Raw genomic sequence first — 21,929 nt, forward strand, 5'->3', positions numbered from 1 at the left:
ACGGGACGGCAAGATGGCTGCCTTCCCCTGGTGAGGCTGTGGGAGGCGCGGGCCGGGGCGCCGGGTGCTACCTGGCCCTGTCCCGGGAAGGGGCCGCGCTCCTCCTGGCCCCGAGACGGCGCTGGGGCGGTGGGGGCAGGGCCGGGTAGCGGGGGCTGAGGGGGCTGCGGGTTCCCGCGGCCGTGTGAGGGGCAGCGTCATTCTCCGCACCCCTCACAGCCGGGGGGCCGCGGGGCTGAGGCGGGGGCGGCTGGGAGAAGACCTGAGCATGCCAGCGGGGGAAGCTCCCCTGCCGGGCGAGGGCTGGGGAAGCCTCGTCCTCGGGAAGCGAAAGCGCCGCCGGCGGGGCTCGGGGCCGCTCGTCCTGAGGGGCCAGAACCTGCGCGGGTGGCGGGAGGGGCCGGGACGCTGGGTGCCGCGGCTGTGCTGGCATGGGAGCGCGGTCCGGCGGTTCTCCTGGCGGCTGTCCGGAGGATTCTGAGGGTACGGATCAGGTCTGTAAGACCAGGTTTCGCTTTAAGCTCCGTGGGGGGCCGGGCGGTGGTACAGCTCTGCGCGGTGTTCCGTGGCGTTCCCTCGCAGGAGCGGGCCCAGGGTCCGTCCGTGCCGCTGAGCCCTCGGGGCTGCCGGCCCCGCCGCCGAGCGGGGCGGGAGGTGACCGAGGGGCGGGAGCGGCCGGCCGCCGTTCCCTGCGCACGCCGTGGGCTTATTTTCCCCGAACTAAGCGAGAAGGTTACTGAAGGGCAGGTGGCGTCTGGTTTGGTTTGGTCACGCTGTGTTTTTCATTCAGAGAAAGGAGCCGGTCGGGGACGGGGTGTTCTCCCGCCGCGCCCGGGCGGTGTCACTGTGGGCTCGCAGCAAGCGCCGTCCTCGGAAGGAAGGTGGAGATTTGCTGCCCAGGGGCTGGCTGTGCAGAACCGGGGGCGTGGGGGAGGCGCTGGGTTTGTAGGGTAGGGTGGGTGCTGGAAGAGCTTCAGTAACTTCGGGGTAAGGAGGAAGTACAGCATCCCAGAAAAAAAGGTTGTTTACCAGGAGGAGAGAAAAAGGTTGGCAGCCTGGCAAGTGTCAAAGCCGTAGAGTGGTGACAGTTGCAGTGATGCTTGTGTCTGAAGAGAGGTTGGAACCCACCGTTAAAACAGCACCTGCAAGCAGGGGTATATCTTGCAGTAAGCACTGGGGGTGAAACCCTGGCTTGGCCTGGGCCTTATTTTTTTTATTTACTCTTGGAAGTAGGCTGTGCTGCTGTGGCCAAGAAAGGAATGCTTAATCTCCTTTCCCCAGAGAGTGAGCAGAACATAATGTCAGAGTAAGCTCGAACTTGTCCCCTGTATTAGCTATGTTATAAGCTGTCCTATCACTTCAACAGCCACATTGTAAATGTGCTTTTTCAAGACTTATTTGCAGGGTGAACAGCTCTTCTTCATTCCCATGTGTGTGTTAGGCAGGTATACTTGCCTGGTAATGCCTTACGTTATAACTAGAGTATGATTGATTTTGGCCTGGGAGTGGTATGCCAAGCGTGAGCAATGACATCTTTTTTTTTTTTTACTTCTGGTTTGGAAATACCTGTAAAGGAAAGGTATGGAAGTACTGACAGAACTGTAACAGAGTAATAGAAATGTTATAATTAGGCAGCTGGGAAGAGCTTGGAAGATTTTTCACCCAAATACTGATTAACCCATGAAGCAAGTGAGCAAGGAGAATCATTGAGTCGTGGGACAATAGGAAATTGGAGACTCTTCATGTGCAAAGAGAAGGAGCTGGAGATCAAGAAAACAAAAGAAATAAGCCCGTGGATTTCACTGGCCTCTTTCTTTTGCTCTGCTGTACCTCGTTAGATGTCAAAGCTTCTCCTTGGAGTCGCCCGTCTTAGTATATTTTTTTAATAGGTCTGGGTTTTTGTGGGTACGTAGTATCTGTAGAAGAGCTGGCTGCGTGGCACTGCTGAAATTCTTCCTAATGAGTTGGGTCTCTGAGCAGGAATGGAATTCTTTGAAAGTTTGGATTAGTTCTTGTGGGAAAGAGGTGTGTTATTTGTTTTCATTGGGAGTCTGGCTAAAGAAACCTTTGTGTATCCACTGGTTGTACTCCTTCAGCCAAGGCCTTAGCGTGTGTTATAAACATTCTCAGGATCCTGGATGAAACAGGAAAGAGCAATTAGCTGCTCTGCATGTTTCAAAGACTAAAGAAGAAATCAAGAAGTTGTGGAGGGTAGAATGCAGAGAAAACCTTTTCAAATATATTTTTCTAGGTTATAATTGGATCTCTTTCTGCCTTAGTACTCAACTATTGCTATTGCAAAAGGAAAGTACTGTGTGGTAGCTATGATGGCAGTTGTTTTAGGAAACAGCTATCCTATGTATTTATATATATATATATATATGAACTCCTGTGAGTTCGTATTTTCATGTCGCTGTTTAACCATTACTACTACTCTACACAATTAAAAGGAATTAATTTTATATATTGATGTGTTGTCAGAGATATTAGAAAGCATTTGTTAACTCTTAAGTGTCTTTTGAAATTGTCATCCGCTGCTAGACAGGAAAGCTTTAATCCCCGTTTTTGCCTTCTTACATTGTCAAAAGTGCTTAAAAAAACTTTTAAAATATAAATTTATGTTTATATTTGAGCAATTAAAACCAGGGTGAGTGGTCTGTTTTATAAAAAGGCAGCATCTTTAATCTGTGATTGATAATTAGTGTATGTTACTGTTAGTTCCTGGTGGCAACATTGTTGTAGTCAAATACTTTTATTTATGTTCTTTTCTGGAATCAAGTGTTTTTTTTAATTAGTGATGGAGGCCGTAGTTCTCACAGTTTTCTCTTAATATCAGATTCAAAATAAAATCTGAAACATGTACATTTTTGTGATTTATTTCACTTAATGTCATACTTAATTTTCATAGGAGCAGCAAGGTTTTGTACAAGGACTTATCCACAAAGCAAGCATATGAGTACTGATGTTTTTTTTTCTTACGATTTGACTTTTGCAACTTTTGTTATGAGAACAGGGAACAGATGAGAAATAGATTTCTCGGGGAAGAGCTTTGCAGCTACACAAGTCAATCTGTGTAGTCACTCATTATATCTGTGCATGATCAATTTGATTTCTTCCCTTGTGTTTCACTTACCTTTTTCTTTCACTCTGACTATTCAGTTTAAAAGATACATTTAATAATCTCCATCAGCGTGTCACACATACAGATGCTCTGTTAAATTGCTCTTTTGATAACCAATGGAATGGAAGAGAATCCAGGGGTAGAGGCAGAATACAGTTGAATAGCTGAAAGTAAAATTTCTTCAGTTTTAGTTTGTGTCTTAATAGAGAGAAATTTTGGTCTTTACATTGACTTATTTTTCAACATGTGTTTCTTTTTGTAAATATGCCAGCATCTGTATAGACATGGGTTATGTTTCTCTGTTTGTAAGCATGTGATTATTTATGTGCATGTATACTTCCCCTTTACTCTTGCTTTTCAAGGCATGCGAGATCAAGGAACTACATTTCAGAATCTGAAGTGTGCAAACTGGAGTCTATACCCTTGGATTTTGGCGATTACCATCCACTAAAACCCATTACAGTGAGTTTCTTTTTGTGCTTTTGAAGATGAATGTGAATTAAAACTGATTGTGTTCCTCCTCTTGCTTCGCCTCCTTTAAAATTAAAAAGCTTTGAAATTGGTGGTGGTACTAGTGAAGTTGCTTTCTGTGTTAGTGGCCTGTTATTTCAGAGGTATCAAGATTTATTCTGTTGTTTCTCCTTTACAGAAATTTGCTGGTGCTGTTAATGTGTCAAAACCAGTCTCCTCCTGATTAATATAGCATTTCAACTTGTGGGTTTTCTTGGTTGCATTAAATGCTGAATAATGGATAAGTATAAAGTCAAATTGTTGCATTACAAATAACCTGCATAATTGCTTGATGTAAGATTTGTTTTTAGGTTAACTTCCAGTCAGCTGTATGCTTTAAAACATTTATCATTTCTTTAATGTATGAGAGGCTTTTAAATACATGGATGTACAAAAAAACCCAGCTTCAAAGAGATGATAGTCATACAGTAATGAATGATAAATGGACAGCAGCTTCTACTCAGGAAGGTCAGTAGGGAGATAAGATGGGGGCCTTAAGAATGGATTTGATGTTTCAGGCTTACAAGAAAAGTAAAGATGAGACTGGCAGAGGAAATCAAATAGCAAGAAAGAGGCTGGAGGAGAGGGAGAAAAACAATAGAATAGAGGAGGGGTACTAGAAAGAAATTTAGTATGGTTGTTCTTACAGTTCTGTACACCCAGAATTGGAAGGAAAAAGAAAAAAATAATGGAAATGCTAGTGCAGAGTGCCTCCAGATTCAGGGGAAAAAGATGTGCTTCAATTTAAATGCTAATGCTGATTCTAAAGAGTTTCTTGTAGGTGGGTCCTTGCTTTCATTGCAAAAGCACAATTTATGTAGTACATCTTTTGATGATTTATTAAAGAATATAGGGAGAAGAGAAAGTCTTTTTGTTGAATAGTTTTGAATTTTGCTTTCAGGTTACTGAATCCAAGACGAAGAAAATGAACCGGAAAGGAAGTACTTCTTCTACCTCCTCTTCTTCTTCTAGTTCTATGATGGACCCATTGAGCAGTGTACTGGATGGTACCGATCCCTTGTCATTATTTGCAGCAGCTGCAGATCCTGTGGCTACTACTGCTACTATGGTAACACTGGAGGGCAGTTATCCTGACTAAGTAAAATAAAAAAAGCCAACCCTGGACAAAAAATATATTTGTCTCACCAATTTGGAGGTTAATGTAAATAGAAAACGCATGGTATTAATAAAGTACTCTCTTTTTTTATTATTTTTTGTTTATTTACCAGTTGTATGTCGACATTTATTTAAATATTAATTACTATTTTTTTAATATTATAATTTTTTTGATCAGTAAATACTTGAAACGTTAAATTTGCCTTTATCAGCCTTCTTTTTCTTTTCCAGATTTGTATTTAACATTTGCACTCTTATTCCCCTCATAGGATAGCACACGAAAGAAACGGGATAAAGATGACAGCTCAGCAGTAGGAAGTGACTTTGAACCATGGTTGAGCAAACGTGGGGAAATTCTAGCTAGATACACAACAACAGAGAAGCTCTCTATTGTAAGTGGCAGCTTCTCCACTTTTATTTATTTGTACTAGACCTTTAATGGACTTTGGATGTTGCTGTATTGTAATTATTTCATGAGTAAATACTGGTCCTCTGAATTTCAGTTTTAATATTGTAGAAAGCTCTGTAGCACAAGCTGTCTCTTAGAATTACTCTTTTGGAGGAGAGTCCAAAAGTCTGTTGATACTTGGAAGCCATCACTTTGTCTTTTTGTTACAATACACATAACTTCTGGTCTTATGTTTACTTCTAAAAGATTAGAGGCTTAATTAGCAGTGTAATTACCCTGTGCATTCTTGGAATGCTAACGAGTACATGTGTTCTAAAAACCTGCTTTTTCCATTTCTTCACAGAATCTGTACATGGGATCTGAAAAAGGTAAGAAGTTCCTTTATATCTAACAGTAACAGATTTTGCTTGAGGTAAGTTGCAGTGACAGGTTTGTGGTCAAAAATAGTTGAAATGTGATTTCCTCTCCACCCCCATTCTGACATATGGTTGGATCTATGGGTTTTTTTGTGAATAAGGCTTCTGCTGGATTTTTACTTCAAATAATTATTGAAAACAAACCACCCAACCACCTTATCTTGTATGCCTTGTAGGCTAATGAGTTTGTGATTATGTGTTGTGGAAGGAAATGGAATTCACTGCCTGCCACTGTAGTTTAAAACTTTCTACCAATTAAAGTGAGCAATGATATTTTGAGGATCATGTTTATCAACTCTTCTGCTTGCTGGAAGGGAAAGCAAACAAGTCCCTTGGGAACTTGTTCACTTATTCTCTTTACATGAAAGTGAAATGATTTGAACTGTGTGCTGAGCGTTCAAAAAAGAACCAAATGTTAAATATTTTATCATGTTTTCTAGCAAAGTGAATCCGGGCTAAGTAGTCATAGCTGATTGCACAGTAAATCAGAATTTTTATATATGAGTAAACATGCAGCATTTCAGCTTCTGCAAAAAAGGAAATACTTTTTGTGGAACGAGAACGATCGAACACTGCAACAGGATGGATGGATGTCCAGAGAGAGTATGAAACCTCTATCCTTAGACACCATTAAATTGACGCAATATAACGCTTACAACCTGTTAAAACTTCAAAATCGGACTTGTTTTGAGGAGAGAAGTTGGACACAGACCTCTGTAGGGGTTTTCTGACCTGAATTATGGTTCTATTCAGTGGTCCTTTCCTTACCAGCAAAACTTGGAAGAAAATCCATTTATATTCAGTTTTGCTTACTTGTCATTCCCTGTTCAAAGTGAATGAACTGTAGGTACGTTTAACTGTGTGTCTTCAAGAATAGCCACCAAATGGATTCGACCACTTGTCTTCTGTCATGGAAGCTGATTAGTTGTCTGAGTCTGTCAAGCTCTTTCAGGTTTATTTCCCTTTAGAAGTCCAAATATTTAAATGTTAAAGAAACACAAACATACAATTCTTTACAGGAAAACCTACAACTACTGGCTCAGCAGTTTCTGAAAAAGTGAGGACAAGGTTAGAAGAATTGGATGATCTGGAAGAGGTGAGGAAGTTTTCTGATCCAGTTACATCACCATTTAAAAAGTGAAATAAATTTGTGAAATAAAAATCTTTTATGAAGCTTTTTAAGAAAGTCCTGATTCTGCATGCACTTATGCAGTATTTCCATGGGACTTCTCTAGTAATTTCAGTCCTCATTATTATAGAATTCAGACAGAATCCTATTTTTGTATCACTAGAAATTGTGATAAAATATTCACCTGATCTACCAATGCCAATTTACCTTGATACTGTGTACGGCCTGCAGCTGCTATAAAACTTCATGGAGCCTAGTAGCGTTAACATCTGAGAATTGTGTTTGCCCCTGTGGCAGAAGCTGCACACTGTCTACCTGAGCTTAACTGAAGTTACATTTATGTGCTTGATAGAAATTCTGAGTACTCCAGTTATTTCTCAAACTGCAGTATTTTAATTTACAAAGATGAGGTCTTCTATAACTTGCTTTCCTAAAACCTGCATCTTTGGGGTACTTCTGGAATTGTTTTGATTAATGTTGTTTTGAAACCTCTGCCTCTTAACTAATTTCAGATTGCCTGTTGCCTGAGCCAGCACAGTTCTGACAGTTGCATATCGCAAATAAAGGATTGGATTCTTTTAGTAGGATAATAAAGTACCGTTTATCATAAGGAAATATATAACCTTGTGTGAAACTAATTGCGTTTGCGTTTTATCACTTCATCTGTGGTTGTTCTTACTTGATGGTTGTTTCCAGACTCTCATGTTACAAAATCTGTTCTGTAATGCAACTTAATAAACTGATCAAAACTAGTCCTGAAGGTAGTTTTTAATGTCACTTATACTTTTACTGAAGGCTGTTCTTCCAGAACCACCTTCTGATTTTTCTAAACTCATTTATAGTCACTTTGTTTCTGTGTCAGTTAGGTTCTCAAGCTTAATTATTTCTGCTTCCAGTGGTTCACTAGGTTATTTTTGGTGTGTACTGTTTTTATAAGGTCTGTGAGATCTTCTGAAAGATCACAAAAATGCTCCAGTACTGAGCGTGAAATTAAGATAGTTTTATTTTCTTACTGAAGGTGAAACATAGATGGATTTGTCTTGCTGTCAACAAATTTCTTAGGACCTTGCTGGCAAAACGTTTCATTTCTTTCTGATACTGCTTCTACATAGGTGCTAGTATGCTTATGTGTAGTGTTAGTGTCTTAATTATACCACAAATAGAATACCACTGAAATAGTCCAGCATTTCTGATCTCACAGACCCCTTTGGGTACTGGCATGCCTGTCTCTTGAAAACCAAAGCAGTTGTGATGCACTCCTGTGCCAAACACCTGCAATACTGATGCTGCAAAGGTAAGAAGGGAAAATTAGGTAATTTTGTAATATGTTTTGTGGGTTCCCCCCTGGTAATTTAACAGCAGCTCTCTCCTTCCCTCCCTCCCTCTCCTATTAAGTAGACTTGGTGTTTTCTTGCCAGGGGTCACAGAAAGAGCTGTTGAATTTGACTCAGCAGGATTACATGAACCGAATTGAAGAACTGAACCAGTCTTTGAAGGATGCTTGGTCCTCTGATCAGAAAGTAAAAGCTCTGAAAATAGTCATCCAGGTGAGTTTTACATTTTTGCTCTGTACAGAAGTGGTGAGTTTGGTGGTGTGGCTTGTCAGATTTCTCGGGGAAAGAAGGTTTTCTATTCTTTCTCTACCACTTTCTTCTGTTCTTTGCTAAAACCCATTTCTCTCAGAGTTTTATGACTTCTGACAATAGTTAGATTTTCAACTTTGTTGTTACGTATTGATTTGGACTAGAGTATGTGGGATGGAATTTTCATTAAAGAGAGTTGCCAAATGACAGATGTGGAAATTTTACCTGGTTAGGGATAATGAGAAAATAATAACATACAGTGATATCAACTCTTTCTAGGACATGTAATTTCCTGTACTCTCTTCTTCCCCCTCTACCTCCTTGCCCACCATCCCAAATAATACCAGAATAGCCTTTTGAATGTCAGGGTTTTCCCCATCCAGACTTGCTAAGGCAACTGAATAATCTGATTTAGGACCCTAGCAAAGTACAGAAAACAACTCCAGATTTTTTACGTGTTTGGGGTTTGGTTTGGGTTTGGTTGGTTTGTTTGTTTTGTGTTGATTTTAATTTAAACTTCTCCCCAGTCTTCCTCTGGCTCATTTGTGGTGATGGGTTGAGGGGGATGGGGTAGGGAACAGGACAATTAAATGCTCTTTTGTTTGGCTTGGCCTTTAAAAAAAGGCCAGAGGCAGAGTGCATCAGAGGACAGAGGAGATAAAGACATCCTTAAAAGCTGTAACACTGATGTAATGCTAATAGTCATGAAGCAGAGTTATATAAAGTCAGGATTTTTTTTTTTTTCCTTATGCTGGATACTTTTGTGAAAACTGTTTGCAGTACTTTCAGCTTAAATTGAGGTAAAGACGATAAAGGAAATGACATATAAATGAAGCGAGATCAGAAGATTATATATGACCTAGGGTGACTAATGTTCTACTGTAATACTATGAAAACAGCACTATTATTCTTAAAAAAAAAAAAAAAGCTATATATAGCATTGTGAAGTGCGAATATCTTACTGAAATAAAATACAATATTGAAAGTCTGGAGGAGGAGAAAAAGGACATGGACATACTGTATTTACAGTGCATCGATACGTGTATATGTACGGTGTCTGACATGCAGTGATACTCCACACATTAATACCTTCGTATATTCTTTTACAAATGGTTTCACAGACGATTTTGAAACAATGTAGTTTTTAAGTTGGGATTTGGTGCTTTCTTTTAGGAAAGTGGTATCAAAATTGTGTATGTTTCTTAGTGTTGTCTGTGTATTGTTCACTTTGCACTTGAACTTTGTGATGCAGATGCTCATCATTAATTGAAAGTTTGGGTAAGAATGAAATAGGTGTTTTGGCAATTAACATAAATATTAAAATCTTTCATAAAGGAGACTATAAGTAGTTAATAATAATTCTGTACTTATAAAGCAGGATAGGGTAGAAACGTGGCTGAACTTTCCTTGTTGTGATTCTTCCTAGTCAGTAACATAATTTTAAGAATGTTGTATCCTCTTAAGGAACTAAGCAGTTTTCTTGACATCAGGCTGTGATTATATACGTAGTCTATCATAATTAGTATCACATACTGATTCGTGTGTAATAGGAGGATTAAGTCTGGCCTTTCTTTGGTTCCCATTTTCAGAAATGTATACTGGGCTGAAAAAGCAATTTTAATTTGAATGCCAGAATTATCTTGCTTTAAGAACTAATGATGAAATTACACAGGATCTTTCATTTGGACATTGGGGATGGAGCCTTCATTCCCTGTATGAGAGTTTTACAGAGCTTGACGTGCAGGAAGAGTTCTGGTTATTAAGGCAGGGTCTGAATTTATGACGCGAATTCCTCAAGTTCCTTTTTACAAGATACTTTACTTGTCAAGATGGAATAAGCTAAGCTACTTAGAGTAAGCTGAAGTAAGTTGATTATGTGTGTGAGCTCTAAGAAGGCTGCTAAGTGTTCATGGTGTGTGTAGGTCCTAAACAGCTACTGAATTACCTTTCTTTGAAGGTGGCTGACTTACCGTGCAGTAGGGACGATTCTGCTTTGGTGTAAGATGTGAAAGCTCTCACCTGTCTTTTTGGTGCACTCTTAAGTTCCTCCCTGAAGAATAAAGCAAAAAGACGAAGCATGCCCCTCATTTAAGCATGTTTAAATGTTACAGGTTTCTTGTTTAAACAAAGCAGTCTTGTGGGGTATCAGATTGCTTCCTGGATTTTTGGAACGTAATGAAAACTTGAACTTTATTTGTTCCATTGAGATTGAAGAATTGTCTCCCGATGAAGGAGTGAGAAGGGACAGAGATCACAGAGAACACTATTTGCCAGTCTTAAACAGAGATGAGAGAAGACTTGGCATCAAAGGCCATGTTTGGCTCGGGTAGGGAGGAGGTGGCTTTCTCTCCCCGGTCAGTCATTTGCCTGTTTTCTTCAGGTGGAAGTTGATTCTTTGGGCCAAAATTTTTGACTACAGTTTAGTCTGCAGTCTTTGCACCATCTTGGAAAGCAAAGTATAGCTTAATTAAATACCTTGGAAATATTTTCATTCCTCACTGTGTTTTTTGAATTCATATCATAAATGGCTCCTACCTGGACTTCCATTGAATGATACTAGAACTAAGTTGGCAAATACATTTTCAAATGTGACTTTGCACCAGCCATCATTATAGTCCAACTGCTGCAATCGATGCTGGGTGCCTATGGGTGATGATTGATTAGATTCCTCCCTGGAGCTGACTGTGGACCAGCTGGCCTGTTTCCAAAATGTTTGAACTGGTTGAGAGCTGCAAAGATGTATTGAAAAGCTCATTAGCTAAACTTGTAAAATTGTTTCTTAGTTTAGTCTAGATCAGATTTTGTGTTCGATATGAGTGTTTAGAGAGAAGGTGAGAAACTGAAAAATGCTCTTAAAAAATGTTGGTTAGAAAAGAAGTGTGTTTCTATGCTTCTGGGAGAGAATTTGTCTTGTCTGAACAAATACACAAATCTGCATGGTCAGCTGAAATTCCGCATTGCTGATTAACTTGTATAAAGGAAAAACAGATCTGTGACTAGCTGTGCTGGAAGTGAAGAATAACCTGAAAAGTAGAGAGAGTACCATGATGTGTTACATTAGATGTTCTTGTGCTTTTTGCTGGATAGTTGTTCATGTTGGTTCTTCCCATCTGTAGATACTCATCTGTTACAGTCTGTCTGGAGTAAAAATACTAACTTGCATTGTCCTCTAAAAATGTTTTTATGGTTTTCTTTTCCTTCTAGTGTTCTAAGCTTCTTTCAGACACAACAGTAATCCAGTTTTATCCAAGTAAATTTGTTTTAATAACAGATATCCTTGATACTTTTGGTAAGTATCTAATGTGCCAGAATTACTACATAATCGTTAATAAGATGAAAATAACTTTTTGTAATGTTAAAAATTATTGAAATTATCTGAAAAGTGCTGAAGTGACTCTTATGTTTGAAAAGTTCAGTGTTAAAAGTAAACATTTGGACGCCAGTGGTATAAACACGGTATATAATTGTTCAAAACCTCTTGTGAGTGAAGTGTTTAAAATCAAAATATTTAATTTTCTAGTTCTATGCTTTATGTATTAGTGAATATCTAGAATAAAACATTGGGAAAAATCACAATCTCTGCATTTTGAAATTTAAAACACTGTCATAAAAATATTTTGGTTTTGACAACCTCTTGACTCAGTATTTCATGCTATTTATATTTGAAGAATAGAAGTCAGAAAGTTTTCTTTAGCTGAATGGGGACTATGAAGTGATCAAAATGTAGTTTCTGAATTTTTAATCTATTTTTATAATTTTTAAATGATCTTTTAATGAAATTGTCATCCACTTCATGTAATTCTCTTATTTTTCACCATATTATGGAAAAGATTTATGACAGCATTCAAAGTTGAAGGGTATTTTGATGTTTAGCAGGATATGCTATGGCATAGATCCAATTGTTTTTTCAGGTCTTGCTTCCCCTTTGTGCGCTTTCCTACTTACTGAAAAGTACTGAAGATAATATAACGTCCAAACTCAGCAAAGACAGGACAGCAGCTGTCCTTTCCTGGCCGGGGAGAAATCTGACCTGTGTGCTGCCTCTGCACCTGAAGGAGCCAAATTTCTTAGAGGGTGCAGTGCTAAATTCAGACTTAACAGTTCAGCCTCACTAGAGGGCAGCATAATGTTAGTGTTCTGAGAAGGTTTTTCCAGGTAATTTCAGTGTCTGTCGGAGAGGGAACCTTTGTTTCAACATTTTGTGTTTTACAGTTCGTTAGGTTGTTATGAATGATCTGTTTTCTTTTTTTTCTTTTTAAAAAAAAAAACAGGGAAACTAGTGTATGAAAGAATTCTGTCAATGTGCGTGGACAATCGTGTCTCTTTGCCAGGTAAATTTGTGTTTGTTTCTTCTGTACTCCTGGAAAAAATCGTGTCTGAACTAACTTGAGAAAGGTTAAACAGGACCTTTGTTACTGTATCACCTGTGAAAAAGGTTCTGATTTGAATCTAGTAATTTTTAGTTTTTAACAGAGTAAAATCCATTGCTTATCGCTTCCACCATTCGCAATGTTTATGCAAGTTTACATTTTAACTGTGAAGAATGTACCTGAGGTATAATAAAATGTGCTTGTAGCCTTGATGTTACTAAACATAAACTGTGTCTTCCTGAGACTTGAAATCGCAAAGAATGATACATAAGTAGAGGGAGAATCAAACATGAGTGGCCAAATTAGATGAAGGAAGACTTTATTTTCCTTTTTTTCCATAGCATACACTCTTTTCTGAAAGTGTTACATTTGAATATTTTTAAAGTTAATGGTACAAATTTAACAGATGAAGCTGAGAGTCTCAGTTTTTGGTAAACAGATCTTTTTGTTGCTACACTGGAAACTTGATAGTTTTGCTTTAATTAGGGAAGAATTTTGGAAGCAGCAGCACACTGTCACTGAGTTGGTGGTCAGTTACTGGGGTAGCATAGTCTTTCTAACTGGGGCCCTTCTTGTTTTTTAAGTTCCAGCACAATGTAAAAGTCTGATTTGACATTTGCAGTACAAATGCATGTGGAAGAACCTCTTTAGGAAGGCACCGAAACACTCCATGGAAATACAGGCATTTACTTGCAATTAGGAGTGTTTTAAGTGCATGTCCTTGAAATATGAAATGTTCTTACTCTGTAGTCGGCAATGCAACAGTACCATTAGGTTGTAGTTAAATCCGTAGGATTTGAGCCAGAAGCTTGAAACCAACAAATATTTAAGCTTGAAATAAAGTTACAGAAAATATTTAAGATAAATTTGGTTGTTGCATATTTGACAAACTGTTCTTATAAACGTTAATGAAGGCAGATGATTCCCATGGCATGTCACGATTACTGGGCACAGTTACCTCCATTCTGGAGAGCTGAGCTCATGCTGCAGCTATACAGCTGCAGGGAGCATTGCTGGTGGGAACTTCCCAAGCAGCTGTAAAAGTGGGAGGGAGAAAGAAAAACTGTGCTGTGCTTGCTGCTGTGCGCAGCAGTGTGAACCCCTGGGGATTTTGGGCCCAACCTCCATGCTCATCCCGTGGGAACCAAGCAAAACAACATTGGATGAGAACTCCTGTGGTCCTGGATGAGAAAGAACATCTTCCTGTACTCAGTCAGCATCTAGCATGTGGCTTCTCTAGTCTTGGAAGTTAGAAACTTTCTTGTGGAGCAAGAGCTTCTCGCCTGTTGGGGGTTCGGGATGGGAGAACGCTGGTATTTTAAAACTGTTTCACAAGTAGTTTATAAGCAGACAGTAACAGCAGAAGCTGCTTGTGTAGCTTTATCACTGAGAGAAGAGGGACCCAGCCTTCCTAACCATCTTCCCTCAGACCTGGACTGATCCCAAGAAAACTGTTTTTGCCTTCTGTTCCAGGCAATCTGGAGAAAGAGGAGGCAGTTAGCCATGCGACTGCATGCCCGCCTGACCAGAGCACTGTCCCCCTAACTGATCTATTGCACCCCGGGGTGGCAGCTTTTTCCTGCTGGCAGCTGACACAAATAGTCCCAGAGCTCATGAGGAGAGGACTGTGCTGCAGTGTTAGATGTTTAGGATACAAAACCAAGTGTTCTGTTAGGGATTAATATTTCCTACCTCCTGCAATATGATTTTAAATAATATTCTTAAAAAATTGTATTAGCCTTTTAAAGTAAAGAACTTGAGTGCTTAAATCTCTCTTGTATATATGCTTTTGTTATAGGTTGATATACATGTACGTGTTATAGATTCCTTATATATATATTTTTACAATTTCTGATTTTGGGGGAAGGCAGAGGTTAGATTTCTAAGTAGCAGATCTGAGATTAGCTTTGAGTGCTTGACTTCAGCTTCTGAAATATTACTTACTGAAAGATGGAAGCTCTAGTTACCTCTTCTTGCTGTGTACTCTGCTCTTACTGCTGCACAAGAGAGCTGAGAAGCAAACATATTGCTTAATTTACTATGGTGTGTCTAGTTTCTGGTTGAAAGGAAAGACAATACAATTTAAACCTAGAATGAAAAGTAACTTGTTTTCAGAAAGAATGTAACTATTTCTGGGTGGTTGTTTTTTTCCCCAGATAACTTTTCTCCAGAGAGTGTTAATGATACGGCTAAAGAAACTTGCTTAAACTGGTTTTTCAAGATTGCTTCAATCAGAGAACTCATTCCCAGATTGTATCCTTGTCAAATGAGACTCTCGGAGCATGTCTGCAGGTTTTTCATAGACTTTTCCAAAACCAAACATGTTTGTTCCAATAAAACCCGCAGCAATCTGATGTTTACACCGACTTTGTTTTGTTTATTTCAGGCTGTATGTTTTGCATTTAGTTTTGAGTCATGTTTTGTAGTAAACTGAATGCTGAATTATTGACTACGAGCAGCATGGGAGTGATAAAGTAGAGCTGATGTGTGAAAACTTTTGAAACAATAAAAACCTTGTAGATAAATCATAAAAAATCAACAAAGTATAGTGAGATTAATTGTGGAAGACCTTGAAATAGTTTGTTCAATATGTATTCAGTATGTAAGTTTGGCTTTGTGGTTTTTTAAATGGCATCTTAGTTTTGTTCCTTAACTTGGCTTCATTTTAGTTATGTGGAAGCAGCAATACTGAAGTGCAATAAGTTCCTATCCAAAACGTAAGAGTAAATGTTAAGTATGGGAAGGAAGTGAATGGGCAGGCTTGTAAAGTAATTTAAGGAGTTAAGCATGCAAGTTCTGTGCTTAATGGTGGATAGGGTCTCAGGAGATCTGAGAAGAAGCAGTGCCGAGAGGTTTTGGAGTTTTTAGTGAGAATGCCATGGAAAAATTCAAGGTGAACTGCAATACAATTTGAAATGCAATAGTGCTTGCAGTTTTGGAATATACGTACAATTGTGACATCAAGAGTTTGCAAATTAAAAACCAGTGACTTCAGATGGTGAGGGGGAAGCAAGATTGTTGAGATGAGGAGTGTGGCAAAAAGATAGGATAGAAAACTGAAAGGAAAGTAGTGATGTGTTGTATTGCTAGAGATAGAGGTAGAGAAACAATTTAGGAGCAATGAACCATTATCTATTTAAAGTCTTGGTATAAGCTTCATATGTTGCCAAACAGCGTCAGTTGCTGAGCTGAAAATGTTCCTTCATCTGTAACTGTCCTTTTTCAGTTATATTTTGAAATGAGTATTGTAAGCCAAATTGCTACTATAGCGAGAACTTCATTATCCCTAAAAAGCAGTTCTTTTAGTGGAATTGATGGGCCTCATCTCCAGGCACTAGTGCAGCTCTGTCAAAAAGGACCTGTGGGAAAATGAGACATACAAGGAGTTCTGCCAGTTCCACTCTAAGCAGCTGCTTTCTTTGTGTTGAATTACAGCTCTTCTATAGCTCTGCTATTCCTCCAAACTAGAGGAGGAGTTTTTTAGTTGTGCTTGTCTTTTATAAGCCAAGCATCCAACCTGGCTACCCCTGTATTTCTCCTGATGGCAAATACTGCAATTTGAATATAGGGTATGTGTTCCTATATGCATAAAATTTTACTCCTGAAGTAAAATTTTGTACTAATATGCTGCTTCTTTGGTAGGTGTTTCTATAACTCACGCTCAGTTGTCGATCTACAAGGCAGCTACTGAAGTTATCTGTAGGTGATATAGTTCTGTTATCAATTGTTAAATCTCATTTTCCTTTCTGAAAAATCTTAACAGGGGGATTTCAGAATGTCTCCCACGGTTAACGTCTATGATTAGAGGAATTGGAGATCCACTGGTTGCAGTCTATGCAAGAGCATACCTTTGCAGGGTAGGCTATCATTTAACACTTCAGATCTGTACCAAACATTTACTGCAGCTAACTCTGCCACTAAAGGAAAACTTCTTTTAACTACTGTTGTTATCTGAAGTAGTCAACAGCCTGTCTCTTTCTTCTAACAAACAAAAAATTAAATTTCTGTTTTGTTTTTATAATGGGGAGTCTTTCTTTAAGTGTTTATAATAAGTAAAAATAATTTTATGTGCTGCTTATGCCAGTTTTTCATCTTCAGGTAGGGCAAAATTTTAGGGACTGAAGTGGAAGGAGAGTTTGGAATTTGAGACTACATGCTGTTGTCTGATTGCTAGATATATACTTTCGCTATGTTTATCTTCCTCCTATTACTAGAGTGTATGTGGCAGGCAGAGGGCTGGCAAGCTCCTTGGCAGAGGGGCCACTTGGTAAAGTATTCAGGTGTTCAGACAGTGGATTTTTGTCTGACTCTGCAGTGCAGCTATGTTCTTATCCTGAACTGCTCCTGCAGTTACCTTAACCGCTCAGTCAATATAAACTTACACAAGAAGAGACCCTGAAATGATTGAAAAAGTCATCAATACTGGAAAAATATTTGTGAAATAAATTTTTGAAGTAGTGGCAAAGATCTCTACTATAATGGGAAAATGGTAGGGCTGCTAATTAGCAATATTTGCCTGAAATCAGCTGCCATTGTGAAATGCAACAGATTTTTTTCAGTGTTGATATGTCTGTTACGTTTGAATAAACTATTCAGTGTGCTTTTGGTATACTGTTCAGGGGTGTCTGTATGAATTCCTGCACCTGGAAGAAATCGCTAACCTCTGGCTTCCTCTGACAGATGAGCTGCTTGGTTTATTTGAATCTTGAAATACAATAATGCCTGTATTTTTGTCATTGCCTAATCGTTTGTGCTACATAGTGCAAGGTTTCAGAAAGTTTTTAGGAAACAGTTTGTGTGCACAGTACACCTTTTACTGCTCCTGATACAGTCAAGAGATGCGTAATGATAGAGCAGTTAGGACTAATAATCTAGTAATAGTAATCACAATTATGTAGTAACGAAGAGCTTAGCATGCTCCTTTTTGTCCACAACGATGTTCATATGAAGTAAATAGTGAAAATCTTCTTGGAATAAAAGCTGTTAAAATCCTGACTTTTCCTTAAAATAAGAAAGCTTGTTGGTATGGAAGACATTTAATCTTGTTTATTCCAGCTGCTGACACTATATTAATACTTTCACAGTGAAGATAATGAAAATAGTTTTTTTAAAAAATATAAATTTTGGAATAGGAAATCTGAAGTATTGATACAAATGATGTCTAAAGCCACAGTGTAGTAAAATGTGGGAATAAACACTTGCATGAAACAAAGAATCAGATATTTACACAGCAAGGTGATGCGTTTCTCTTTAGCCCCATGGTTTGGAAGGAAATGATATATAAAGAAAAGTGATAGATGACTGGTTTGGGTCTATGCAGGGTACCTCTGCTTTGTGATGAAGTCAGCTAGAATTGCATATGCTCAGGATCCCAAAAACTCAAGACTCTTGGGTTTGTTTGAAGAGGGGAACCTTAAGCTGTTGGGATGGATTGATTGTTTGTGTGCGGTTTTAAGCCTGATCTGTTACTGACTTATGATTCACTTCTGCATCTTTCTCTTTTATTTAGTAATATGCCACATTTTTGGTTTTTGATCTTTTGTGTTATTGAAAACAGTCCTGTATGGATTAATTTCCTTTGCAGTTCCAGCTTCACTGCATAGGCCTTGTGTTTGCGCATTACCTTGTATTATTTATCAATATTTTATCTATATCTATCTCTATATTCTTATTTTCCTTTGTTCTGTCCACGGAATAAATACACATAATTTTAATCGATTTCTGAGCTTTGACTGACTTTTAAAGTGTTCTTCACTGTAGCCTCTCTGCATATATTGAATATAGGCTGTGCAGTGCAGGCACTCGGGGGTAGACATTGATTTCCTTACTGCTTACAGATGCTTGGAGCTGGTGTTAGGAGAACTATGTTTAAACATAGCTGTAACTACCTCAGGGTGGTTGTTAGTGGACATGACTATAACAGCAAGCAAGGAAATAATCAGTCAAAAGCATGGGATTCAGTGGTGTTTGTTGATTTGGTGTGTGTGAGCAGGTGTACTCCTCTGGAAACTGCATTTTGGTCTTAGCAGTTGAAGAAGAGTTGTAGGTGGTAGATGCAGATAAAATCTGTCTCTTTGTTTTAATACAGGTTGGGATGGAAGTGGCACCACAACTCAAAGAAAGCCTTAACAAAAACTTCTTTGACTTTCTTCTAACATTTAAACAAGTAAGCAAATAGGGGGTTTGTGTGCAAAACCACATAAATACAGTCCTTAACCAAACTGCTGCATACTTTTTAAGAATCTTTGTAGTTCTTAAATCTAAATTTAGGGATGTTCCTGTACCCAGATATAGCATGGGAAATTTTACATACATTCTGATAAGTTGAAACTGCTCTATTCACATGTTTCCATACTTTAATAACGTATGTTATGAGCTTGATATTTTTTTCCCCAGCATGCAAGGGTGCTTCAGAATATCTGTGTATCTTTATGATCTTGTCTGTTGTTGTTTCCATTCATACGCAAACTTTGTCCGGTATATCTCATTTCTATTAAATACCTTTTCACAGCAACATGTTTTTATCTTCTATTTCAACAGATTCATGGGGATACGGTTCAGAATCAGCTGGTAGTACAATGTGTGGAGATTCCTTTGTATTTGACTCTATATTCTCCTGCTATAGACTGGATTTTACAGTGTATTGCATACCGTGCTCCTGAAGTAAGTAAGGGCAGTGATGCTTCATACTAAAGGGACTGTTGTTGTGAAGAGTTAATTTTGCCTATTGAAAAAACCTCTCAGTTAGTACTCACATGAGTGTGAAAGCAAATATAAAGAGCCTGGATAGGACTGTCTGTTTCTTCTATACAGGAAAAATGTTCATTTCCACAAAGCTCAAATTGGATTCATATCCAGTATTCCTGTTTGTTTCTTGCAGTCCTTTAGCTAGTTTAATCTTTATTTCCTGAATTTATTAGTTTCTTCTGTCATACAGACATAATAAGGATTTGAGTAAACTGTAGCTTTGTAGTTGCTTAACATAGTCAACAGGCTATTTTAATCTTGATCTGTTTTGCATTTTGTGGCAGAGACTTGGTAACCTTCACCTCTCCTGCCAGGGATAATTGACCTGGCTGGCCAATAGTAATTACTTTGAGAAATGGCATGGCTGAAGGACTGCAAATTTGACTTCCATAAAATGGTGGGTTTGATTAAAATGCTACTGTACCTATTACAGTAGGTGAGTTTTATATTGTACTACACCATTGTTTTCTTGTGTTGTAAATACAGGATAAGACAGGATTATTGGAATGTATTGAGTAGGTAATTGAAACAGCTTTTAGTAGAATTCTTTGTACAGTAATTAAAGCTGAATTTATTTGCAGTCTTTACTCACTAATTTTAATAAGTAATTCTTCCAGGTTCTGCTTACTGAGATGATGGAGAGATGCAAAAAATTGGGGAACAAGTAAGTATTGCACAATGTAGAAGACACAAGTCTATAATGAGTACCCGTGAATCCCTGTAATAAAATTCTCTCTCTCCTTTTTGAAAACGCTTTCTGGATGCATAGCTTTTTTCCTCTCTCAGGTAGCTTACTCAGTCATGATTATGAACATCTGTTTTTCAGGGATGAATTCTAAAATATGGTAGATTACTTGTAGAGCAAAAGTTAATTAATTTGAATTGATTGCTGCGTTTTGACTCCTAAGCTGGAGTTTAGGACACATAATGTGTTTTCCCTCAGCTGTGTCTCTGATTCCTGGTTGTGCTTCATTTTTCTCTGTTTTGCTCCCCTTTCTTCCCCCTAGCCTCCACTGGCTACACTCAACCCTTATGTACATTTTGCAAGGGAAGTTGTAAAGTAGCTGACACCTTTGGAAGATGGTAATATTTAGGCAACTGCTTTTTTCAACATTAAAGTTATCCCAAATGTCTCCTAGAAGTCTGTGTGCAGACTAATCAGCTTCAGTGAGTAGTTCAGGAAGATGGTCTGAAAGTTTTGGATGTACTTTCTGAGCTGTGTGAATGCAATTTGGCCTGCTGATGAGCTAATCTCAGTTCATTTTATTGGGTAGGTAGGCTGAGTTCTGTAAGTTTTCAGCTACTTATTTTTTTTTTCTGACGTGCTTTGCACAGTCCAATTCTGCAATGGCTGAGGAACTAAAATCTGTTAATCACTTAGATGAGGAATGCCAGCATTAGCATTCTGTGACTGAGCTAAGGAGTGCAGGGAAAGTGTGATTTTGAAAATGTGATGTGAAGGTGCTATTGTATCAGAGTAATATGGGTAAAAATAATCCGTGTACTCTGCTGTATTAATTATTTTGTATAGGTGTTGGTTTGTTTTGTGGAACTTATTTTTAAATTGCCTTTTAGCATTTCTCGTTGTAAAGATGGACCTCTGAGCCTGGTTGCTCTTTGAGTGAAGGACAAAATCTCGAGCGTAATGTGTTTGTGGGTTGGTTTTTTTTTTTTTTTAATGTTTTTGAGATATGTCGTCTTTTATTGAGAAGTTGAATAATCTGGTTTAGATGATCTATAAAGCATGATAGTTTTCTTTTAAAGTGAGTTCTGTGTTTTTATGTCTTCTCATGACTGTCAAAATATTGCAAAGCAAGAAGCATCAGTATATAAATCTTTAAATAATCTCAGTATGTTCCATGAACTACATTGCAGCCATCTAAGTGAAAAGTGACATCCTGCTTCTCAGTGTTGCAAAGCTTATACCTAGTGAACTGGAAGTACTTGTCTGATGATAAAATGCAAATTCCAGTCAAATTTTGATGGGACCACTAATACTCAGTCAGAAACACAGAGGATGATGGGCTATTTTAAGCACTCCATAAAATTTCCCTCAAGGTAAACTGCCCTGTATTCAAACTGTCTCAGACTAGTGAAGGACATGGTGTTTTATGAGGCAGCTTCTGTGCTAACTCATGGCTGAGTTTGCCCAAAGGAATTGCCTTTTGAATGATACTAGATTTTGTTTCTTATGTTGACATAATAGTATCAGTAGACTGGGTTTTACAGCAACACAGTGAGTTCCCTCTCCCCATCTGTAACTTTGGCTTGATAGCAATACAAATATGGATCTGAACCATAAATGTCTAAAAATGTTGTGGTGAGTTATATGATAATGACTGTTTGGATATATTTTAATCCTAGCAATGCAGCTGCTAGAAATCTGACTTTTGTAATGCCTGTATATTTTAATTCAGTATGAAAAACCTCAGTAGAGTTTTGCCATGCCGAAGTACGCTTCTGAACTGTAGTTAAAAGAGAGAGTAAGTTTCTAAAGGTGTCAGCTGCTCCTGATTTACTTGATGTTT

General features: G+C 38.5%; 1 protein-coding gene across 4 annotated transcripts in view; it reads left to right on the forward strand.

Annotated features, from left to right (window-relative positions):
* Window positions 1–7: 7 nt before the first annotated feature.
* The window catches only part of VPS35L (VPS35 endosomal protein sorting factor like), a 56,570-nt gene continuing 34,648 nt past the window's right edge, over window positions 8–21,929 (forward strand). For 2 of the 4 annotated variants that reach the window (XM_086473366.1, XM_086473367.1), the window contains exons 1-13: window positions 14–30; window positions 3,484–3,583; window positions 4,533–4,700; window positions 5,017–5,139; window positions 5,500–5,524; window positions 6,592–6,668; window positions 8,120–8,248; window positions 11,489–11,573; window positions 12,556–12,615; window positions 14,811–14,907; window positions 15,324–15,371; window positions 16,418–16,511; window positions 20,019–20,065. In XM_086473366.1, the coding sequence (XP_086329492.1) occupies window positions 14–30; window positions 3,484–3,583; window positions 4,533–4,700; window positions 5,017–5,139; window positions 5,500–5,524; window positions 6,592–6,668; window positions 8,120–8,248; window positions 11,489–11,573; window positions 12,556–12,615; window positions 14,811–14,907; window positions 15,324–15,371; window positions 16,418–16,511; window positions 20,019–20,065 (1,070 nt within the window). Of the gene's footprint in view, window positions 31–3,483; window positions 3,584–4,532; window positions 4,701–5,016; window positions 5,140–5,499; window positions 5,525–6,591; window positions 6,669–8,119; window positions 8,249–11,488; window positions 11,574–12,555; window positions 12,616–14,810; window positions 14,908–15,323; window positions 15,372–16,417; window positions 16,512–18,742; window positions 18,821–19,194; window positions 19,318–20,018; window positions 20,066–21,929 lie in introns of all 4 variants that reach the window. The other 2 variants (XM_086473368.1, XM_086473365.1) reach the window with 2 other exon arrangements.

The sequence above is a fragment of the Leptosomus discolor genome, chromosome 14, assembly GCF_034619465.1.
Source record: "Leptosomus discolor isolate bLepDis1 chromosome 14, bLepDis1.hap2, whole genome shotgun sequence".
NCBI lineage: Eukaryota > Metazoa > Chordata > Aves > Leptosomiformes > Leptosomidae > Leptosomus > Leptosomus discolor.